The sequence below is a fragment of the Gopherus evgoodei genome, chromosome 3 (assembly GCF_007399415.2).
Source record: "Gopherus evgoodei ecotype Sinaloan lineage chromosome 3, rGopEvg1_v1.p, whole genome shotgun sequence".
NCBI lineage: Eukaryota > Metazoa > Chordata > Testudines > Testudinidae > Gopherus > Gopherus evgoodei.
This window is the reverse complement of record NC_044324.1, coordinates 177,935,100-177,959,758: the sequence shown is the minus strand read 5'-3', so window position 1 is coordinate 177,959,758 and position 24,659 is coordinate 177,935,100. Positions and strand designations below refer to the sequence as shown.

General features: G+C 41.2%; 1 protein-coding gene across 5 annotated transcripts in view; it reads right to left on the bottom strand.

Moving 5' to 3' along the window:
- Positions 1–24,659, bottom strand: part of RPS6KC1 (ribosomal protein S6 kinase C1) — a 113,760-nt gene that overhangs the window by 30,360 nt on the left and 58,741 nt on the right. For all 5 annotated transcript variants that reach the window (XM_030557518.1, XM_030557517.1, XM_030557519.1 and 2 more), the window contains 2 exons: positions 6,831–6,878; positions 5,139–5,271 (listed from right to left, as the gene is read on the bottom strand). In XM_030557518.1, coding sequence (XP_030413378.1) covers positions 5,139–5,271; positions 6,831–6,878 — 181 coding nt within the window. The remainder of the gene's footprint in view (positions 1–5,138; positions 5,272–6,830; positions 6,879–24,659) is intronic.

The following is a 24,659-nucleotide window of genomic DNA, read 5'->3' as shown; positions in this document are numbered from 1 at the left end:
TGGAGGGCTGTGTAACCTGATTATAGCTGAAAAATTGTGGCCATACTGGATTTGGGCTTTGCTAAATAAAGTTTAAGACAACAATCTAGGTTCCCAAATAACCATGACCACACAGGGGAGAGAGAAGAGACGTATTGAGACACATCTACTCAAGTAGCCCTTCAAAACTTTCCCAAATTCTATATCTTAGTGGAAAAAGAGGGAAATGGTTTCAAGATTCATAAGGACCATTGTGATAATCTAGTCTGACCTCCTTTACAGCACTGGCCATAGAACTTCCTCCAAATAATTAATTTTGGACTAGGGTATATGTTTAACAAAAAAAACCAAAACAAAACCAAACCACCACAGCCCTGATTTATGAAAACCATGATATTCCACCCTATTGAAAATACATCTCTCCTTACTGCTCCTTTGATCACAAGCCACATCAAGTATCTCATGTTTTGTGAGCAGCACTGCTGGCAGAAAAAATAAAATCCAGATCTTGTAAAGAGGAGATGCAGCCACTAGTCAACCTCATAATATATAAAATGATTAAACATACATATTTATGTGTGTGCAGTGCCCGACGTAACTCGGACCTCACTTCTGGGCACTACCATAACATAAGCAATAACTCCAATGCATAATAACAGTAGCAGCAGTGGAGGCTGTAGTGTACATAGGAGTTTATCACCAGAATCTCTAACATGACAGTACAGTAGTTAAAAACAGAGTCCTACATATATTACCACCTTCACCATTGCTAACTGTGGTGACGAATAACTGGTACAAAGTTTGCTAGCATAGAAGAAGCCTGTGTGCCCACCACCTGACAAAAATTGAGAGAGAGCTATCATTTCAAACCAGCCTTTGGACAAGAACAGAACAGCCACTACTACATTCTTGAGACTGGCAACAGACTCTTTAGGGCTAGTAATGTAATCCATTCTGATCAGCAAGTCCCTAGTCTGGCAAGACAGACCACCACTGAATTGTTGTCCATTAGTTCCCATACCCTGAAAGCCTCTTCAATTTGAAGTTTCTTGAGTTCTCTCCAGACTGATAGGAGCTCCAGCTTGTTTATGCTTAAAGAGATTTGACAGTTTCCAACAGCCACTTAAAGTCTGATGTACCACGGAAGCCCCCCAGCCTGTTTTTGAAGCATCTGTTTCTAAAATTTCTGGCATTGGTAGTGCCAAAAAAAACTGAGGCCTTGTTAATATCACACTGGCTCTCCACCACAGTACATCTTGCCAAATACTTTCTGACAAAGCTACCAGATAACTTTGTGGACTTTCTTGTCTCAAACACATCCCTCTAAAGCCCTCTTACGTTTTGTGACCATGGGAAGAGTTTATAAGGGAATCCACCAGCCCCATTAACTGCGTTTGGAGGAATGACAGCATCACCACTTCTGGGTAAAACAAGAATGTTTTCTTCTTAATCAAAGAATGTTTGGGGGTCAAGTTTTCTGAGTCCGGTTTAAAACCCAATAGTTTTAAACCTGACAGCGGATATAAGATGTGCAGTAAAGGGAGTGGGTGTAAAATCAACAGCAAAGCCCTTCGCAAATAAGCAGTTACCTTCATATGCAACTTTACCACCTCTTCTGAACAGGCCTTAATCCAAATGGTTTTCCAGTTAAAATTAACATTTTTAACCTTGAACTTCCAAATGGTACAACTGGCCTCTAAGCTTTATAAGCCACCATGGAGCAATATATAAACCAAATGTTTTATTCGCTCAATGCTCCTTTCTAATGAAACAGAACTTTTTGAAGTTTGGATGCAAAGGAGACATACAGGAGTGACACACAGTTTTAGGCATTTACACTGAAACAGGCACTGACCCTGTTTTTATCCATTCCCAAAGATGACTGCAAAGTATACCCTGCCTGTTTATCTTTTTTTGTTTTTAACTGGGAGCAGTACTGCTAGTATCTCGAAGTTACTAAGCAGCCTTTTCAGCCCTATCATTACACCTTGGAGCTCTGAATAATTAGGAAGTTTTGGCTTTTGACTGCTATGGGGAACCTGAAAAGCAGAGAAAGATGGTTTTTAGAGGAATGAGTGTGAGGTAGCCATAATTTACAAAAACCTCCTCTATAGGGATTTTGGTAAGATTATCTACCCTAGGCGTTTACAAGATTCTGGCAATCTGACTGCTATTAACCAACAGGTTTCTCCTGTCATCAAAACACCATGATGTTCTTGGTGACAAAGCCTAAACTCCCCATACAAATACAGTGTAACTTTACCCCATTTTACATTCATGGTTTCTATTTCTACAATGTCCAACAATTTAAAAAGTCTTACTGAGTCAGCCACTGTCCACTGCATCAGCCCGTATCAAAATTCCCATCCTGGGTGTCGGTCACCTTCCCATTTTTTTTCTTGGCAAAATTTAAAAAAGCCTCTTAGATTGGGTATCAGGACAGTCAGGATTCCAACTATTCTTGTGCTCAAGGTGTTACAGCTATGCTTTACTAAGACAGAGATGGTAAGTGATCTTTGGCGTGGGAATCCAGATGAGCTGGGGAACCTCAAGGGCTGATGTCAGAGAATCGCCATGTATACTAGAAACCCAATGACAATTTTTTTTTAAAACTTCATTAACTGACAAAGGTCAGGGAAGAAGGATGGTCTTCTAAATAAGGCACTGGACAGGGACTCTGGAGATCTGTGTTCATATCCTGGATCTATGATATTTCCTGTGTATAGCCTTGGACAAGTCACCATATCACTCTGTACCTCAGGTCCCCCTCTTTAAATGGAAACATCACTTCCTTTCTATCACTCTTTGTCTTGTCTATTTATACTATAAACTTTCAGGGTCAAGGGCTGTTTCTTATAATGTGTGTACACAGCATTTGGTACAAAAGAACAGTTGAGGCACCTAGACACTATCAGAATATAAATAAATCAACAACCACAACATTAAGTCAGGGTCATTTGGAGTTTGGATGATGGAAGCACAGACATCCAGGAACTTTAACCACCTTGCTTTGAATATGGGGTGGCACAGTTCCTCTTCAGTATCACTCGAGTACATCACTCAAGGATAGACAGAACACCCTGAAGGAGGTGGTTTAGGATGATTTCAAGCTGTGAGAGTGTTTGTGCTACTTTGTATAGTTGAGATTTAGGTAAGAACGAATAAGTGCTTATTTACAATACATTCTTTTGCATGTTTTTTCCACATATACAAATATGTCTTCTATTAAAGAGGGCATACTACTTTTTAAATGCAATTGTTTTTCCTTTATGTTTGGCTCACTGAAATAAGCTTAACCTATCTCTCATAATTAGTAGTTTTTATAAGGAATCAATAACTGAGCAGTGACTGAGCTTATCACATACCCACTTCTAGACAATATGCTGCTCTATTACTCCTAATATACAAAGGGGATTTGAGAGAAAACCCTTTGCCCTATACAATTTATACGAAGTAGGGATTTAGCAGCAGTTGAAACAAATTAATTTTACCGAGGGAACCCAACACTTGTTATGGTTGGTTTTGGCAAGAATGAGCAGGCCAGGACAATAACTTCTCACTGGATTCGTTATTCTCTCCTGACTCGCCAAGATATAAAGTTTTCCCTCTTACAATAACTGTCCTGTCCAATCCATTCAGCTCACCTCTTTGCTCTTATATACAAAAGCTCTGGGGTATGAAACATCTCTGCTTCCCTTCCCCTCTTCATTCACCAGAGCCAAAGGAAAATATTCCTTACTGGGAAGTAGTAACCATTTCCAGTAGGTTGCCCTGGACTGTGGCAGTTTGCTGTGTACTTTAAAGTTCTTTTTGGGATGTTTGGTTATTTCCCACCCTAGTAATTCTCCCTGAAATACCTTTTCCTCTTCTCATCCTATCTTCATCCTGTGCTACCAAAGGAACTTTTTTCTCAAGGGAATTAAAAATCCTAGGGACCTGAAGTTATAATTATTAACTGAGTCCCATCCCTCAGCCCCAATATTTTTTCTCCACATCCCTTTCCCCTTCAGACTCCGGGGAACAGAAATCTATTGGCACCAATTAATTCTCAACAAATTTTCTAAGCTTCTCCAAAGATTCAGTCCAAAACTACCAATATGCATTCAGGTCAGAGGTCAATTGATAGCTTTCAAATTCCCAGAATGGTCTCTTAGGTAGAGAATTCACATACAGTTACATTGTAGCCTATTGATGTAAGGTCTTCTTTCATGCATCATTGTACAGTCAAGTTTAAAATAAATAAATAAAACATACTACAGAAACAAAGAACTCTTCACGTTACAGAGTCAACTTTTGTTGGTGTGTTTTCCTGTATGTGAAAAAACTGGCATGTGCATAGGCAAATTCCAAATAATTAAAACAAAAGGAATAATATTTCCTCTAAACTTATCTTCTCTATAAACTAGTTCTGTGCCTTGCATTTCCCCTTTCTGGTTGAATTAGCAGCATCCCTTAAAAAGGAAGAGATATATTAGCAGAACTGAAATTTATATTCTGCACTCATTCTAGACAAAAAGGAGTAATTAAATTAGGGAATATTTAAATCCAGAGGAAAAAAAAATCAAAACGTAATTATTTTTTGCCACCTGTTCCCTGAACATACAACAGGAATTTTATAAATAGTCTGAAGGCACAACTCTGTGGCTCTGCTTTGAACTCCTATATGACACCACTGGCTATTTTCTTAAAAACACAGATCAGAATAACTATGTAATGTTAAAGAACAGGCAAATGTTCTTGTTTTTTAGAAGGCAATTATTAAATTCTTATGGGAATACTTCTCATTTTAGCTACATAACATTAAAAAGATTTGCTTGCCAAAGATTACAAAAGTGGCAAAAAGATTTTCTCTCTTAGAGTTGACTTGTACATACTATAGATTGCAGTTTCAACCAAACCAGTATCTGTCCTGTAGAAAATAAATGGTTAGAAATGTACAGTATTACTAAAGCTCAAAACAATGAAGCAGCTTTTGGGGAAATTCAAAACAGGAATGAGATTCAGAATTGGAATAAGGGAAAAAAATCTGTTCTTTGTATAGTTTTGTTATTCTAAGAGTGAAAATATTTTATTTAGAAAAATACATATGTAATTTGACATTTAAATTTATCATTGAAAGCTTCATTTTTTTTTTCAATGTACTTAAACCACAGACAAACCTTCTGCATGCTGCAGCACAAGAAATACAGACTCCTCAGAGATGATGTACTTGTGCAGACACACCATGTTGGGAACACAGCGGGGAATGATGGTCTTTCTGTTCCTGCTGTACTCACTACTTTTCCTTAGACCCTGACAGAGAACAAAAAGGTCAGTTGTACCCTCAGTTGCCTTTGGAGCCTGCTGTGCTCTGTGTTTATCAACCAAACTAATCTATCCAAGTTACTCTGGGCTTCAGAGAAACCACTCATCTGCTGCTCTATGCCCCTCAGTCCCCCGAGGCTCTGCTGATGGCATCTGGCGCATTTCCAGAGAACAGAAGATGGCACAAAGCTGCCATTAAAATCAATTACATGGGTCAATGTTTTTATTAGAATCTCTCTCAAACTAAGTCATCAGGATGACACACTGTTATTTCCCTATGACCTTTTTAAAAAAAAAATTTTTTTTAAAGCAAAAGACATTGTTTACATCAGTCTACGTTCTAGAGACAAAAGAATACCCTGGATTCACATGTTATCCTTATGTTTCCACCATACTTAAAAAATAGGAAAACATTCAGTTTCTGAAGAGGTAATAATTTCGGCACACAGATGAAGTTATTGGAATGGAGGGGGCGGGAAGTAAGCATGACCTACTATTATATTGATCAACAAGATGTAAGGAGTAAAATGGAAAAATATACAGTTCATCTAGTCTGCCTACAGATGCAATGAGGATGCTAACCTAGGGTCCAGTATCTGAACTATATAATGTTTACGGATGGCCACTTCTGAATTATAAATGGAATGATTTTCTGCAGAGTATGTGTCTGGATTTCTAAACCAAGATAAATACAATTAGAACAGTTTGCAGTGTGTGCACACAGTGTACCTGAAGCTGAGGTGTAAATAAAGTTTCAACAATTAACTACAGCATAGTCTTTGGGCCTCAGTTCTGCAGCCATTACTCATGTCAGTAGCCTAATTCAAATCAGTGTGATTTCTTGTGTGAATAAGTGCTGCATCAAGACCTCAAAGTAAACCATTTCGCAGCCCCATGGATTCACTGGGTTCTCAAAAGAATTTTTACCTGATCTACATGAATCACAGGAGGCAAACCTTAAGGATTTAATTCCCATGTAGGGAAGTCCTTATTATTAATGTAATAGTTCCGTAGCCTTAAACAGACCTTTCACATTGTAGTAACCTATCGTTTTAAGAACATAGGAATTGCCATCCTGGATTAGAGCAGTAGTCCACCTCATCAAATATTCTGTCTCTCACAGTGGTCAGTACCAGATGGCTCAGGGGAACAAGCAACAAACCCTGTAGCGAACAGTTATGGAATAGCTTGTGTACAGGAGAAATTTCTTCCTAACTTATGCCCTGAAACATGAGGGTTTATATCCCCTACGCTCTAACATAACTATGATCCTTTACTGAAGCCTGCTAAGATATTGGCCTCAATGATCACATCACTATCATGATCAGTGGTAATGCTATGGGTACAAGAACTACAGAGAAAAAAAGGAAACAAAAGGGGATGGAAGAAAGTGAAAATATATTTTAAATACATTTAGAAGACAGAAGTGTTAATGTGCCAATAAAATTCACAGAGATGGCAACCATAAAAATAGGAAATATTTTCTTTGTGTGGAGTAAATTAGCAAGCAAAGTTGTTTAGGAAAGTAGAATAAAGCTTTTACTTACTTTCAATATAAAAGTCTGCTGTGTTCTAGTATCCATTACAAGTAAAACCTAAACAAACACATAATTTAAAGAAAAATTATTTTAAGTTTCTCATTAGTATAAAGCTATTTAACAGTAGGCAATTCAAAAATCAACTATTGAACATTTCTATAGACTAATAGCTGCATGCTATTAAAAAACAGAGCACAATAAAATACAAAAAATTCTGATAACATATTAGTAAGACCTTTAGTGATTATTTTTTAAGTTAAAAATATGCTTGAGGACATGAAAGATATCTCTTGAATACTGCAGAAACTTCATCTGATTACCAATCAGCTGCCTAAGAATTTAAAACTTGACAACCAACCCCCCCCCGCCAAAAAAAAACAAACAACCCAACCACCAATTGGTGTTTTATCAGTGAGGGTATAATTCAGTAGAACTCAAGTTAGTGTAACTGCATAAAAAGCAGTGTTACCTCAGCTTAGTCCAACACTCCCTTCTCCCAGTAAGACTTGTTTTCACATCACCAGGTTTCTTATACCCAATTTTTGTTCATTCCCCAGAGGCTCCCTGTTTTCTTGAGGGGGGGGTGTGTTATTTAAGGTGAGGCTGATAGACTCACAGACTTTAAGGTCAGAAGGGACCATTATGATCATACAGTCCGACCTCCTGCACAATGAGGCCACAGAATCTCACCCACCCACTCCTGTAACAAACCTCTAACCTATATCTGAGTTATTGAAGTCTTCAAATTGTGGTTTAAAGTCCCCAACGTGCAGAGAATCCTCCAGCAAGTGACCCATGACCCGTGCTGCAGAGGAAGGAGAAAAAACTCCAGGGCCTCTGCCAATCTCCATGGAGGAAAATTCCTTCCCGATCCCAAACATGGTGATCAGTTAAACCCTGAGCATTTGGGTAAGACTCACCAGCCAGCACCCAGGAAAGAATTCTCTGTAGTAACTCAGATCCCACCCCATCTAATATCTCATCACAGACCACTGGGCATATTTACCTGCTAATAATCAAAGATCAGTTGCCAAATTAATTGCCAAAATTAGGCTATCCCATCATACCATCCCCTCCATAAACTTATCAAGCTTAGTCTTGAAGCCAGATATGTCTTTTGCCCCACTACTCCCTTTGGAAGGCTGCTCCAGAACTTCACTCCTCTAATGGTTAGAAACCTTCGTCTAATTTCAAGCCTAAACTTCCCAGTGTCCAGTTTATATCCATTTGTTCTTGTGTCCACATTGGTACAAAGCTTAAATAATTCCTCTCCCTCCCTGATATTTATCCCTCTGATATATTTATAAAGAGCAATCATATCTCCCCTCAGCCTTCTTTTGGTTAGGCTAAACAAGCCAAGCTCTTTGAGTCTCCTTTCATAAGACAAGTTTTCCATTCCTCGGATCATCCTAGTAGCCCTTCTCTGTACCTGTTCCAGTTTGAATTCATCCTTCTTAAACATGGGAGACCAGAACTGCACACAATATTCCAGATGAGGTCTTACCAGTGCCTTGTACAACGGTACTAACACCTCCTTATCTTTATTGGAAATACCTCGTCTGATGCATCCTAAAACCGCATTAGCTTTTTTAACAGCCATATCACATTGGCGGCTCACAGTCATCCTGTGATCAACCAATATTCCGAGTTCCTTCTCCTCCTCTGTTACTTCCAAGTGATGTGTTCCCAATTTATAACCAAAATTCTTGTTCTTAATCCCTAAATGCATGACCTTGCACTTTTCACTATTACATTTCATCCTATTACTATTACTCCAGTTTACAAGGTCATCCAGATCTTCCAGTATGATATTCCGGTCCTTCTCTGTGTTAGCAATATCTCCCAGCTTTGTGTCGTCTGCAAACTTTATTAGCACATTCCCACTTTTTGTGCCAAGGTCAGTAATAAAAAGATTAAATAAGATTGGTCCCAAAACCGATCCCTGAGGAACTCCACTAGTAACCTCCTTCCAGCCTGACAGTTCACCTTTCAGTACGACCCGTTGTAGTCTCCCCTTTAACCAGTTCCTTATCTACCTTTCAGTTTTCATACTGATCCCCATCTATTACAATTTAACTAATAATTCCCCATGTGGAACTGTATCAAATGCCTTACTGAAATTGAGGTAAATTAGATCCACTGTGTTTCCTTTGTCTAAAAAAATCTGTTAACTTCTCAAAGAAGGAGATCTGGTTGGTTTGGCATGATCTACCTTTTGTAAAACCATGTTGTATTTTGTCCCAACTACCATTGACTTCAATGTCCTTAACTACTTTCTCCTTCAAAATTTTTTCTAAGATCTTGCATACTACAGATGTCAAACTAACAGGTCTACAGTTACCCAGATCACGTTTTTCCCCTTTCTTATAAACAGGAACTATGTTAGCAATTCTCCAGGTACAATCCCTGAGTTTATTGATTCATTAAAAATTCTTGCGAATGGGCTTGCAATTTCATGTGCCAGTTCCTCTAATATTCTTGGATGAAGATTATCTGGGCCCTCTGATTTCGTCCCATTAAGCTGTTCAAGTTTGGTTTCTACCTCGGATGTGGTAATATCTACCTCCATATCCTCATTCCCATTTGTCATCCTACCATTATCCCTAAGCTCCTCATTAAAGACTGAGGCAAAGTATTTGTTTAGATATTGGGCCATGCCTAGATTATCCTAAACCTCCACTCCATCCTCAGTGTTTAGCGGTCCCACTTCTTCTGTCTCTGTTTTCTTCTTATTTATTTGGCTATAGAACTTTTTACTATTGGTTTTAATTCCTTTTGCAAGGTCCAACTCTGCATGGCTTTTGGCCTTTCTAACTTTAACCCGACATGTTCTGACCTCAATAAGGTAACTTTCCTTGCTGATCTCTCCCATCTTCCACTCCTTGTAGGCTTTCTGCTTTTTCTTAATCACCTCTCTGAGATGCTTGCTCATTCAGCTTGGTCTACAACTCCAACCTATGAATTTTTTCCCCTTTCTTGGGATTCAGGCTTCTGATAATTTCTGAAACTTTGACTTGAAGTAATTCCAGGGCTCCTCCACCCTTAGATCCACAAGTTCTTCAGTCCAATCCACTTCTCTTAATTCTTTAAAATTAGACCTTTTGAAATCAAAAACCCTAATCCCAGATCTATTTGTTTATCCTTCCATCTAGTTTGAACTGAATTAGCTCATGATCACTCGAACCAAGGTTGTCCCCTACAACCATTTCTTCTATGAGGTCCTCACTACTCACCAAAACCAAATCTAAAATGGCATCCCCTCTTCATGGTTCTTCAACTACTTGGTGAAGAAATCCCTCAGCTATCACAGCCAGAAAAATCTGAGCCTGATTATTATTACTAGCACTTGTCCCTCAGTCTATATCTGGGAAGTTAAAGTCTCCCATGATCACACAATTCCCATTAGTGTTTATTTAATTAAAAACATTAAAGAGGTCTCTATCCATATCCAAATCAGATCCCGACGGTCTGTAGCACACTCCAAGCACTATCTCAGGGGAGGCTCTAGTAGCTTTCTTTCCAATTTGATTTTTGTCCAGACAGATTGTCTTATCCATTCCATGACTTCTTATTTCTTTACAGTTAACCTCATCATTGATATACAATGCTACTCCACCACCTTTGCCTTTATTTCTGTCTTTCCTAAACAGAACATAGCCTTCAATACCTGTACTCCAGTCATGACTACTATTCCATCATGTTTCTGTTATCCCTATAATATCCGGTGCAGGTTTCACTTCCTGCACCAGTAGCTCTAGTTCCTCCATTTTGTTACCTAGGCTTCTCGCATTAGTGTACAAACATCTTAATTTTTGCCATTTGGCTTCACTAACATTCTTTCCCTGGTTAGGCACAGACATTCTACCACCAGTATTACCTATTAGACTGGTATCTACACTACTCTTCCACCTTATTTCCATTCTCCGACTCATGGCTGTATCCTTTCTTACTTTGTTTTCTTCCCTCTCAATGTTAAATTCCGGCGTGGAGATTACCTGGACATCTCCCAACCATCTCTCCCAAATTCCTAGTTTAAAGCTCTCTTTATCAGTTGTGCCAGCCTCCATCCTAGAAGTCTATTTCCCTCCTTACTCAGGTGAAGTCCCTCCTGAGAGAACAGTCCTCTGTCCAGGAATGCTTCCCAGTGGCCATACATCCCAAAGCCCTCTTTATAGCACCACTGCCTGAACTACCTGTTGATCACCATAATCTTGTCACACCTTTGTTGCCCTTCTCTAGGAACAGGCAGAATCCCACTGAAGATCACCTGAGCCTCAATTTCATTAAGTGTCTTCCCCAGTCTGGCATAGTCTCCCTTGATATGTTCCAGCGAGAATCTAGCCGTATCATTCGTTCTCACATGAAGGACAATCTGCAGATTCTTTCCTGCTCCTGTTAGGATCCTTTTAAGCCTCAAGTCCACATCTCGTATGTCAAGGTTTTTTCCCCACTCTGAACTTTAGGGTACAGATGTGGGGGACCTGCATGGACCCTTCTAAGCTTAATTACTATCTTAGATCTGGTACGCTGCCACCAGCCAGAAATTCAGTGTCTGGCACACTCCCTGTCTCCCCCCCTTCCTCCCCCGGGCTGCCTTGAGATGCTTTACCAATTCCCTAGTGAACACAGATTTAAACTCCTTGGATTTTAATACAAAGAGGAATTAACCATTCCCCCTCCTTTCCCCCCACCAATTCCTGGTGAGTTCAGACCCAATCCCCTTGGATCTTAAAACAAGGAAAAATCAATCAGGTTCTTAAAAAGAAAGCTTTTAATTAAAGAAAGAAAGGTAAAAATCATCTCTGTAAAATCAGGATGGAGAATGCTTTACAGGGTACTCAGATTCATATAGCCCAGAGGAAACCCCCTCTAGCCTTAGATTCAAAGTTACAGCAAACAGAGGTAAAAATCCTTCCAGCAAGAAGAAACATTTACAAGTTGAGAAAACAAACATAAGACTAATCCACCTTGCCTGGCTATTACTTACAATTTTAAAACATGAAAGACTGATTCAGAAACATTTGGAGAGCCTGGCTGTATGTCTGGTCCCTCTTAGTCCCAAGAGCGAACAACCCCCAAAACAAAAAGCATGAACAAAGACTTCCCTCCACCAAGATTTGAAAGTATCTTGTCCCCCCATTGGTCCTCTGGTCAGGTGTCAGCCAGGTTTATTGAGCTTAACTCAACTCTTTACAGGTAAAAGGGACATAAACCCTTAACTATCCGTTTATTACACCGTATCTTAGCAGCAGGCAGATAGCACACCCTTCTGTTCTCCGGATCAGACCTAGTTACAGGCCTGTCTATTCTTCTCAGTAAGGAGTCTCCAATCACGTAGACCTGCCTTTTCCTGGTGACAGTGTGATTCTCCGGTCTATCCCCTGTTCCATCTGGCTGCAAGTCCTCTCGATTTCTATTATCTCCTGCAATCCTCCGCAACCCATCCTGTATCTTCCTGGGGTTCATATTTGGTGTTGTCTCCATTGACTCTTCCCCTCTTCCCATAGGACTAGCTGCTCTTCTCTTCTTCCTTGCCCTCTCACCTTCAGCGACCACCTGCTGTGCCCCTTCTTCATTTTCCAACTCTGCAAACCTGTTCCTTAGCTCTATTTCTCCTTCACTGGCCCATCTTTTCCTCTGCCTTCTCTTAGTCACGTGCTTCCACTGTCCACTTTCCTCACCCAGCGGTCTCCCCTCAGAATTCTTTGGTCCTGCTTCCATCTGCAAGACTGAGCTTATCCCTTCAGCCTCCTCATGTCTTTGCTCCATCATCTGCTCAAAATCCCTTCTAAACTTGACCAGAGTTTCCACCTGCATCTCCAGTCCTCGGATCTTTTCTTCCAACAGCTCTATCAAGCAGCACTTCATGCAGACAAAACCCTTCTCAGGTACCCCCTCCAGGATCATGTACATGCCACAGCTTCCACATCCAGTCATCCTCATTGTGTCTTTCACTGCTGCCTCTGTATTGGTCATAGTCTTCCCACCTAACACCTATTAGTCCAGGAAACACAAGCCAAAGCAAACCACCACCACCTACAGCAAAACAAAACCACAACGGGCACCAGAACACCGGCAGAACACCACCCACTCCCTTCACTAGCCTGTCAATTCCTCTGCCTAGGTCTCTTAGGCCTGGTCTACACTACGCGTTTAAACCGATTTTAGCAGTGTTAAACCGATTTAATGCTGTACCCATTCACACGAGGCCCTTTATATCAATATAAAGGGCTCTTTAAATCTGTTTCTGTACTCCTCCCTAACGAGAGGAGTAGCGCTAAAATCGGTATTACCATATCAGATTAGGGTTAGTGTGGCCGCAAATAGACAGTATTGGCCTCCAGGCAGTATCCCACAATGCACCACTGTGACCGCTCTGGACAGCAATCTGAACTCGGATGCACTGGCCAGGTATACAGGAAAAGCCCCGCGAACTTTTGAACTTCATTTCCTGTTTGGCCAGCATGGAGCTCTGATTAGCACAGGTGACCACGCAGAGCTCATCAGCACAGGTAACAATACAGTCTCCTGAGAATCAAAAAAGAGCTCCAGCATGGACCGCACGGGAGGTACTGGATCTGACTGCTATATGGGGAGAGGATTCTGTGCTAACAGAATCCGTTCCAAAAGACGAAATGAAAAAATATTTGAAAAAATTTCCAAGGCTATGATGGAGAAAGGCCACGCCAGGGACTCAATGCAGTGTGAAAGTTAAGGAGCTCAGACAAGCCTACCAGAAAACCAAAGAAGCAAACGGAAGGTCCGGGGCAGGGCCAAAAACATGCCGCTTCTACGCTGAGCTGCATGCAATTCTAGGGGTTGCGCCACCACTACCCTACCCCGTCCATGGATTCGGAGGCGGGGGTTGTAATCTCAGCCATGGCTGAGGATTCTGCGGACGGGAAACATGAGGAGGAGGAAGAGGAGGACGAGCTTTCAGAGAGCACACAGCACTCCGTTCTCCCCAACAGCCAGGAGCTTTTTCTCACCCAGAAGTAATTACTCTCCCAGCCCTCCCAAGCCACTAGCCCAGACAGTGAAGCCATGGAAGCAACCTCTGGTGAGTGCACCTTTGTAAATAAAAAACATGGTTTAAAAGCAAGTGTTTTTTAATGGTTGATTTGCCCTGAGGACTTGGGATGCATTCGCAGCCAGTACAGTTATTGGAAAAGTTTGTTAACATGTCTGGGGATGGAGCAGAAATCCTCCAGGGACATCTCCATGAAGCGCTCCTGGAGGTACTCCAAAAGCCTTTGCAGAAGGTTTCTGGGCAAGGCAGACTTATTCCGTCCACCATGGTAGGACACTTTACCACGCCATGCATGTAGAAAGTAATAGGGTATCACTGCATGACAAAGCATAGCTGCGTCTGGTCCCGGTGATTGCTGGCATTCAAGAAACATCCGTTCTTTATCTCACTGTGTTATCTTCAGAAGAGTGATATCGTTCATGGTAACCTGGTTGAAATTCAGGCATTTAAGTAAGGGGATAGAGATGGCCATTCCTACTGGACTGTTTGCCTGTTGCTTAAAAGAAATCCTTCCTTGCACGCAGCCAAGCGGGGGGGAGGGGAGGACAGGAATAGCACTGAGCTTTTTCGCGTTTGGCTATCAGGTATATTCCCTGCGACCAGCCATGCGGTGGAGGTGGGGGGAGGAAGGGGGATGATTAGCAGTGATCTTTCATGATACCAGCCATGCGGTGGGGGAGGGGTAAAGCGATCATCCCACAGAATTGGAGGCGGGGGGTGGCTTCTGCTGCTGCATGTTAACAGGAAAGAAGCATCACTGAACGGGATTTGCTTGGTATTTGGGAAAGGAGGGCACTGTGTATATGAAGGCTGCAGAAGCCGAAAGACAATGGCTTACCATGGCCACATGCAAGCTGAATTCTGACGCCTGGGCCTGCGTCTGTGAGATCTGTAACACCAGAGCCGCAGGCACTCAATATTAAGATGCAAAATGCAACCTTGTAGTGAAATCACATGTGCTATGTAAGGTGAATAGTGTTGTTCACTGTGAAAGAGTATAACCACTGTTCTGTAAAATGTATCTTTTTAAATACTTCTCTCCCTTTTTTCCGTCCCTCATGCAGCTGCAAATTTTTCAAGCCTCCCTACTCCATCCCGAAGGCTATCTCAGATAAGGTGGAGGAAAAAGAAAACACGAGACGAAATGTTCTCAGAAATCATGGAAGTGACCTGCAATGAAACAGCTCATCTGAATGAGTGGAAGGACGTGGTATCAAATTACAGGAAAGATGCCAATGAACGTGAGGATAGGAGGGACGAACGTGAGGATAGGAGAGACGCTCGAGATGAGAGGTGGCAGCAGGAAGATCAGAGGTGTAGGCAGGAAGATCAGCGGCGGTGGGATGCAACGCTGGGGCTGCTGCATGAGCAAACTGATATCCTCCGACGTCTGGTGGAGCTTCAGGAAGAGCAGCGGGGTCACAGAGTGCCACTGCAGCCCCTGTGTAACCACCCTCACCACTCACCATGTTCCATATCTTCCTCACCCAGACACGTAAGAACGCGTGGGGGAAGGCTTCGTGCACCCGCCCACTCCACCCCTGTGGATAGCCCAACCAAAAGGCTGTCATTATATTGAAATGTTTTTAGTGGCCTTTTCTTTCCCTCCTATACTCCTCCCAAACCACACCCGGGATACCTTGTCAGTTCTCTCCCTCTTTTTATAAATGACTTTTTAATAAAGAATACATGATTTTTAAAGGATAGTGACTTTATTTCCTTAAGCAAGCTGTAATCGAAGGGGGAGGGTGGGTTGCTTACAGGGAAGGAGTCAATCAAGGCGGGAGGGTTCATGAAGGGGAAACAACAGTTACACCGTACCCTGGCCCGTGATGAAAATCGTTTTCAAAGCTTCTCTGATGCGCACCGCTTCCTGGTGTGCTCTTTTAATCGTCCTGGTGTCTGGCTGCGCATAATCAGCGGCCAGGTGATTTGCCTCAGCCTCCCACCCCGCCATAAAGGTCTCCCCCTTACTCTCACAGAGACTGTGGAGTACATAGCAAGCAGCAATAACAAAGGGGACATTGGTTTGGCTGAGGTCTGAGCGAGTCAGTAACGTGCGCCAGCGCGCCTTTAAACATCCAAATGCACATTCTACCACCATTCTGCACTTGCTCAGCCTGTAGTTGAACAGCTCCTGACTACTGTCCAGGGTGCCTGTGTATGGTTCATGAGCCATGGCATTAACGGATAGGCTGGGTCACCCAGGATAACTATAGGCATTTCAACATCCCCAACTGTTATTTTCTGGTCTGGGAAGTAATTCCCTTGCTGCAGCCGTTTAAACAGAGTAGTGTTCCTGAAGACGCGAGCATCATGAACCCTTCCTGGCCATCCCACATGGATGTTGGTGAAACGTCCCTTGTGATCCATCAGTGCTTGCAGCACCATTGAAAAGTACCCCTTGTGGTTTATGTACTGGGTGCCCTGGTGCTCTGGCGCCAAGATAGGGATATGGGTTTCATCTATCGCCCCGCCCCCAGTTAGGGAATCCCATTGCAGCAAAGCCATCCACTATGACCTGCATGTTTCCCAGAGTCACAACCTTTCGTAGCAGCACCTTAATGATTGCTTTGGTTACTTGCATCACAGCAGGCCCCACAGTAGATTTTGCCACTCCAAATTGATTCCCGACTGACCGGTAGCTGTCTGGCATTGCAAGCTTCCAGAGGGCTATTGCCACTCACTTCTCCACTGTGAGGGCTGCTCTCATCTTGGTATTCTGGCGTTTCAGGGCAGGCGAAAGCAAGTCAAAGTGCCCTTACGCATGCAAAAGTTTCGCAGCCACTGGGAATCGTTCCACACCTGCAAAACAATACGATCCCACCAGTCTGTGCTTGTTTCTCGGGCCCAAAATTGGCGTTCAATGGTTAGAATCTGCCCCATTACCAGCAGGATCTCTAAAGCGCAGGGGCCCACGGTTTGAGAGAATTCTGTGTCCATGTCCTCATCACTCTCGTGGCCGCGCTGCCGTAGCCGCCTCCTCCTCCTCGCCTGGCTTTGCAGGTCCCGGTTCAGCATAGACTGCAGGAGAATGTGCGAGGTGTTTACAACATCCACGGTTGCGGTATTGATCTGAGAAGGGTCCATGCTTGCCGTGCTATGGCGTCTGCACAGTTCACCCAGGAAAAAAGGCGCGAAACGGTTGTCTGCTGCTTTCACGGAGGGAGGGGTGAGGCTGTACCAGAACCTCCCACGACAATGTTTTTGGCCCCATCAGGCACTGGGATCTCAACCCAGAATTCCAAGGGGCGGGGGAGACTGCAGGAACACCGCCAAATTAATGTGCCTAGTGTGGCCGCGTGCACTTGACTTTATACAATCTGTTTTACAAAACCGGTTTATGTAAAATCGGAATAATCCCATAGTGTAGACGTACCCTTAGTCTCTCCTGCAAACTCCCACTGAAACTCCCCTGTTCACAGCTCTGTTTGCTGACTCCTGTGCCGCAGCAGCTGTCTATGCCGCTGTCTGACTGGCTGGCTACCTTTATAGGATCCCCAAGCAGAGAAGCCCCGCCCCCTAATCAGGGCTCAGCTTCTCTCCCAGCACACTGCCCCTACCAACCTCCACATATATAACTACAAAATACAATACACAAAATACAAAAAACTTCTCCTCCAACAGAACTCCCACAGAAATTCCCCTGTTTATAGCTCTGTTTGCTGGCTCCTGTGCCCCTCCCAGGAAGTCAAACTGAAGACTGTGTGTCGGAAGAAAAAACAAATTGTGCATTATCACAATAACATGGCTTGCTCTAGATCTTACTGGTTGTGGCAACACCTACGAAGTTTTAATGCCTTAAATCAGTTCTACTATCACTGCTGTTGAATTCCTCCACAACTTTATAATTTTGCTGCATTTATAACTGGCAACACAAATTGCTGCAGGGAAATCCAGCTGTCAGGACTGCAATATTATAGTAAGATGGAAAGAGAATATTTATTTAGGAAAAAAGAATGGATTCATTGCAGAAAGAGGAAAAGACACAGCTGTAAAAGACAGTCTTCATTACAGTGTACTGGCTTTGCTGCAGACATATCACAGACGACTTCATTTATAACTTAGTGACACCACCATGGGTGCTAAAGAACATTTTGTAACTTTTGCAGCAGAAGGAATCTAATTAGTTAATTTAGTATTGACACTTGTTTGAAAGACAGTCCTCAGAAATTCCAATTTTAGGGAACTGTAGTTCTTCAAATCTCTTTGCAAACCCCCTCCCCCACTCTTGAGCATGTTACCCTTGAATTCCAAGGAGTACAGATGCTCAGGCATATCTGAAGAGTTCCAGTTCAGCACAATAACCTAAAATGGTACACGTACAATACCAATACTCCAAGATCAAACATGTAGAGAGTGTCCAGTCTGAGTCAAATATTCCCTCTTTAAATTTCTCCACACAGTTATGCTTCTAATGTAAATACAATTACATTTTTAAAAAGAAAATAACTACATTAAAACATTATTTAGGCAGCAAAGTGAAGCATAAAAAAAAGACAGGAAATGCCAGATTTACAGTTATCCACGCAACCTGCGGCACGGACTACTACAACTTGAGCTATAGGACTAAACTACATCAGCTGGCAGCAGCAGAACACATTCCAGAGGGGTGATGGACCAGTGGCACCACGTTCTGGGGCCAGTGGGTGGCAGGAGCATGCCAACCCAGCTTTTTCTCCCCTCCTCCCCCAACCTTCTGGGAAGAAGAGCACTCCTGCCCCAGCTGGCACCACCAAAAGAGGTATGGTCTGCTGGGATTGTGTGCTGATTTGGGGGCTCTCAGAAATCCACTCAGCTCTCCCTCCCCTCTCAGAATTGGGAGAAGATCTTGTCCCACGTGGTACCCACAAGGTGGGGGTGGAATGTAATGCTGGAACCATATGCTGAGTCCAAGGATAATGGTGCCCAGACAGCAGCTCACAGATATTCCCAGTAAAGTAACAGCAGAGTGGGTCTAGCTCTTTAGAATGTTCATACTTAATTATTTGAGCAGACTCTCAATATATTCCAGAGGAATACAAGCAAGAGAAGGGAAATTGTGATTTTTAAATCAATTATAACTATGTTAAACCTGAATGGAATTTCATGGGATGAAGACAAGGTACTTCCCCAGCCAAGAATTTTCTCCCTGCCTAATTTCAAAGGCTTGCTGCAAACAGTGGATGTGTTAAACCTTCTTAAGGAAAGGTTGCAATAATCTTTTCTAACGGAAACCCAAGTATAAAGGTCCCTACCAGCGCCTCCTATAATACTCAATCATTGCACAGTGCACAAAAATACTTGATTGTTTTAAGATGAAGCTTTTAAATCAAGAGTTTATGCAATCTAACTACGATAAAATATTTTATAACAGCCTCTAAAAATTCTATTTGCCCACTCAATGGATTAAGTTTTTTAATGGATGTGTTGAATGTCATTTTCATCATAATGGGAAGGCTGGTGAGTAGATAATGTGCCTAGGCAGGTGAATTTTCATGATGATTTTGTAAGCCTGTTCTATTGGGCTCTCAGAAATAAAAGATGACAGTGGAATAAATCATAGGAGTAACATTGGTTTTGCCACCATGCTTAAAATAAAATTTACAAGATATGCCAAATTAAGACAGATGAAAATTGTTAGGAAATGATGTTTTGTTTGCAGTCACTTTGTCTTCTTTTACCAAGTTTATTTGTAGGTAGGTACTGTTCACATTGAGGCAATAAATACAAGAACATATGTGATTTTTTTTTAAATGTGCCCTTTGACTGTCAATTTCTCCCAAACAGGTGTTGGCTAAATGATTATAAATTGGCCTCTGGATACACCTCTTCAACTGAGCCGTACAGGACTGGTGATAATATAATTAGACTTAAAAACATCAGGCTGGTGAATGCTTTCCATCTGTTTGGCAATAATGTTTAGTTAACAATAGTCTTTAAAAAAAGCACCTTCAACTTCAGCTCTTAAAGTTATTTATAGGGCCATTGTTAACACACCAGCACTCTTGCTAACAAGAGCTTTAGCCACTTGGAAATTATTAGCCATACGGCTGCATACAAAAAGGAATGTCTGCATTTAACATCTGTATCTCATGCATCAACCTCATTTAAAGTCACTTCTTAATGAACAGTTCTATGGCTCTGTATTAATATTATAGTTGCATGCACAAAGATCATAAGAAGCCAAACATTTTTTTTTTAATACCAACAGTAGGCCAATCAGTAATGAAGCTGTCAGCATAAAGGACAAAATAATAGCTTCTTTAACCCTCAGACAGGATTTGTTCATTTGTAGAATACAACACACCAATTTAAAAACTGCTCATGGGTTTGCTCACCTTTATAAAGACAAAGATCTAATTTGGTACTAATTTGATACAATTGTCTTTCCAATAAAAGGCTCCTAAAGTCATATTTTATTTCATGATAAAACAAGTTCTATAACTAAAACTGTCATGAAATAATTACCTTTGATGGCATACCTTATTGCACAAATACAATTAATGTATTCCTCCCTTTCATGTTTCACACTTGCTTATCAGAACTGTATTAACATACGGTGTACCAGAGCAGACTACCAACTCTTCGCCCTATAGTAGTAACATATAGAATGACTGCCACTAACTGCAATAAAGCAGACAACCTGTCCCTTAAGGGCTAGCTTCAACTGTTATATTATAACATCACAAAGACTAGCAGCTACTCTTTTTCAACCGTAACAGAATAGGTTTTAACAGATAATATTTCCGTGTCACTGAGGTTCACTAGCTGGACTGATTAACCAGTCTCTCCAACTAGCCACCATTCCTTTGCTTTTTCTCTCCAATCAAGCATTATAACTCCTGTTTGGTCTTGTTTTCTCTGTTTAACTCAAAGCTGAAATCAGTTTCCACAGATCTGAAAATAATCCACTGCTCTATTTTGTTTGCTAGAGAATTACTATTTATTCATTATCTCTATAATTTGGCATAACTGATTATTTTGTCATGATGGAAGTTTAGAGAAACTGCTAGTGTCATCCATTTATCCTAGGTTGACTGCGTAGATCTAGGATATATTTAAATTACTTTGAAATAACTGCAGAGAAGGGCCCTAACATTGTACAGAAGCAGGTATGCTCATGCAACTTATCAAACGTAGTCTATAATTGGCCTTATCTGCACAAGTTACAAAAATGGGTAATTACCACACTATTATTGGTATTACCATAACATGCAAATAGCATGCAAATGTAAATGAGGATGAGCCAGAGAAAGAAAGAGGCACAATCACTTCATTTAGACCCTAGTACATCTACTCTACAAAGCATAGTACTTACACAGCAGAAAAAAAAAACCAATCTCCTCTGGGCTACCTTGCAGGACTACTGCTGTAACCTACTTTTGCAAAGATGAGACATAAATCCAGTGGGTTAAGCACTGACTTGCTCTCAACATCAGAGCCTTCGCTCCTCAGACTTAGGGGCCAAACATGGTATACTGGTATTGTCACAGTAGGAGTTATTTATACTGGCATTCTTCCACATTTCTGCAGAGGAGAGTGCAGGTGTATGTTCCTTAAGGATTTTTGGTAGGATTTCCTTTCAAAACACACAGCAACTAGGGTCAGTGAACCTCCCCCCCCCCACATAAACAGGCTTGACTTGAGAACATGAAGTTCCATGGCATGTTCCTTGTCCCAATACTCTATCCAAAGCAATGGCATCAGGAGCATCAGCAACAGCAGATTGTGGACAGACACTTCTCTTATGTTATGTTAGGAAGCCAATCTGTTCCTGGCTTTCAGATGCTTATGGAAGCTGTTGGGTAAGGATGACTGTAGCATGAATTGTGAGGTCTAATACCTTATAACAAATAACTGTCACCTACAGTATTATGCATCCATCTTCATAAGGGAGGCAACGTAAGTGCTACGCCAGACATTCGCCATTCATGGCAAGTGAGACTGTGATACAAAAGGAGACAATGCAAACCCTATTTGTCATAATAATGTGATATTGTTTTAGGCTTTAAAATCCTCCAATATAGTATTTACCACCAAGAAAAAAAAACATAGGTAGGCAGTGCTACAAGAGCCAATTTGAAACTACACAGGAAATTGACAGGCAAAGAATACTGCAACATTAGCATTCTCAAGTGTGCTTTGTACAGTATCTTAGCTCTCCCAGGCAGTGTCCGAATATGCATATAAACAAAGAATTATTGCCACCTAGCTACTACAACAAAGGGGAATCAGAAATACCTAAGGTAATAACATACCAGTTCTTTGTAGGTTTGCAAGCAAGGATTTCCCATTTCATTTTTAAAACTGAAAGTTAATTCTGATGTTACCTGAAACTACTTTTAAAAATAATTGCACTTCAGAGACCTTCAGAAAATTGATTTATAATTGTATCCAACAACTCAGTTTATAAACAATCAAAAACAAAACTATTTAAATACATTATACACAATTGGAGAAAAAATAAAATCTGACTTGTAAATAACCATAGTTTAGCTTTAAGAAAACAGTTAAATTTAGGATTCTTTACGTGCACAGAAATTAGCAAGTGTTTCAGTATGCTAATTTTTTTAATTAAAAGATATTTCTGCAGTAAAAGCTCTTTCATCTGCACTACTGATTCTTCATCAAACGCTAAGTTTCCAACTTAACACCAGTATAGCCGGTGGCAGCCTGAAGGTTTACCATCTGCTGCCACCCAAAGTCACGGTGGCCACCTTCAGAACATATGCATCAAAGCCTTGAGATAAGAGACTGAAGGAACACTGCAGAAGTCAGCATAAGGGGAATCACAAACCCAGAGGCAGGCAAAAGGCAAGTCACCAGAAAAAGAGAACATGGTGAGCCATTAGTCACCCTACAAAATACCCAACAAAGGTCACAGGGGACACTACTGGATCAACTAAGAGCTGCTATAAAAGCACTGCTCTCTCTCAGGTTGTTTTAACAGAAATGCAGTTGCCTTACCAACTGCAGTTAGGTTCTGCCTTGTTTTAATCTACTGCTGTTGCTGCTTCAATCCTACATATTTTCAGAACAGAACACAACATAGTTACACTAGCTTGAGTTTGTTCTATTTACTTGACCAACATTTATTAAAATAAATAAAAAAATGGCTTCCTAAAAAAAGTGGGTTAAAGTGTGTTGATGCGGGCTACAAATACCTCCTGTATAATCAAATGAAATGCCTTACAAATTTTAACTATTCCTGGTAGTTAAAGGTTTTTGGAGATAAGGCTACCACCAAAGGTATACTTTGAAAAGCTGGCTTTATGCTCCGTTACTGAGTTGCAGTTCTACTTTGAAAATAAATGCGGAATAACATTATCACTGGATTCTATGCTTATTGTATAACTCCAGATCAAATATGCTCCATTTATGAGATCATTTTTTGAACCACAAATCCTCCAAACTCAAGCTGGGATTTGATGACCAAGCTGGATTTTCCTTCTTCTTTGCTTATCACTTCCAGGACTAAAAAGTCAAGTAATAACCTCAGTAACACCTGTGAAATTCCACTGCCATCCAGGAGACTGCACAGGTGTAACTGACCAGAATTTGCTACATAATTTTGTTGACGCTACAGAAGTAGGAATTGCCCCCTCAGCCATGTTGGCAGTGCAAGGCTAATAGGAGTAAATGGTCTGTTTAATAGAAATTTATTTTGCCACTAAATATAATCACTTCAGAGCAGCTCTACACAACCCCTCACCTTTATTTATATTGTTTTATACTTGCACATACATGCACGCACTCAAAGATTATAAAGCCAAGAAAGCAACTTTAGTAAAGCACTGGGCTGATACTCGTGGAAAAAAAAACCACAAAAAAACAAAAAACAGATTAGTGCCCATCACTATCTGTGCCTTCAGTTATCCCTCTTTTTTAGTGATTATCCATAATTAATTTATGCTTTGTGGATTCTCTTGATGAGCAATATTACAGTTAACGAAAGAAAAGCTCTATTGGTTTAATAACTGAAAGTGCCAGAGAGCAGCAAATATCAAAACTCACTTATGTTTTTAGATTTTTAGTTGTGCTGTAAAAGGTGAAACCTTACTCCCTTGAAAAAGACTGGAAATTAGTCAAAAATTATGCGTGGCAATATATCAAGCTGGAGGAGGTATCCAGTGTCTTATAATACGGGGTATCATCCATGATAAGACTGTTATTAAATATAAAGCATCAACTGTGCTAAGCAACTTATTAGCATTTAGTAAGACAAGGTCCTTTTCCCAAAGAACAAACTACTTCTACATGGAAGCTGGCAGATGGCCTATAATGAATCAGTGAAATTAAGCACGCATTGTTAGTTTCTTGATAGGGGGTGGGGGGAAATGGAGAGAAGGGGTTAAATTTATGTTATTCTTCTGTGTTAGGAGAAACTATTCTTTAGATTGTTCTTATTTAGCATCTTTATTAATTACATGAAATCAAGTAAATAGTACAACAAATATTTGCAGCAAGTACTGAAATACAGAGGGACTTAGAAAACAAGAGAGTTCAGAAAACAAGCTAAAAAAAAAAAAGATTCTGATGGAAACATGCAGTCCAATACATAAGGGGAGAAATAATCTTAAACAAATACTCAATTGGAGGGGACGTCTGGGAACCAGTAGCAAAACCTACTGGAGGGTTAACAGAGCAAAAACAACATTAGTTTGCTGTGTGATGGGATTATAAAGGCAAGCCTAGGTGATTCAACACTGCCGCCCCAAGCCTCCACTCCCTCAGTGCTGTGCCAAGCCCCTGCCCCCCCGAGCACCGCACCGCCTGAAGCCCCGCCCTCCCAAGTGCCCCGCCACCGAAAGAAAAAAAACCCTCCA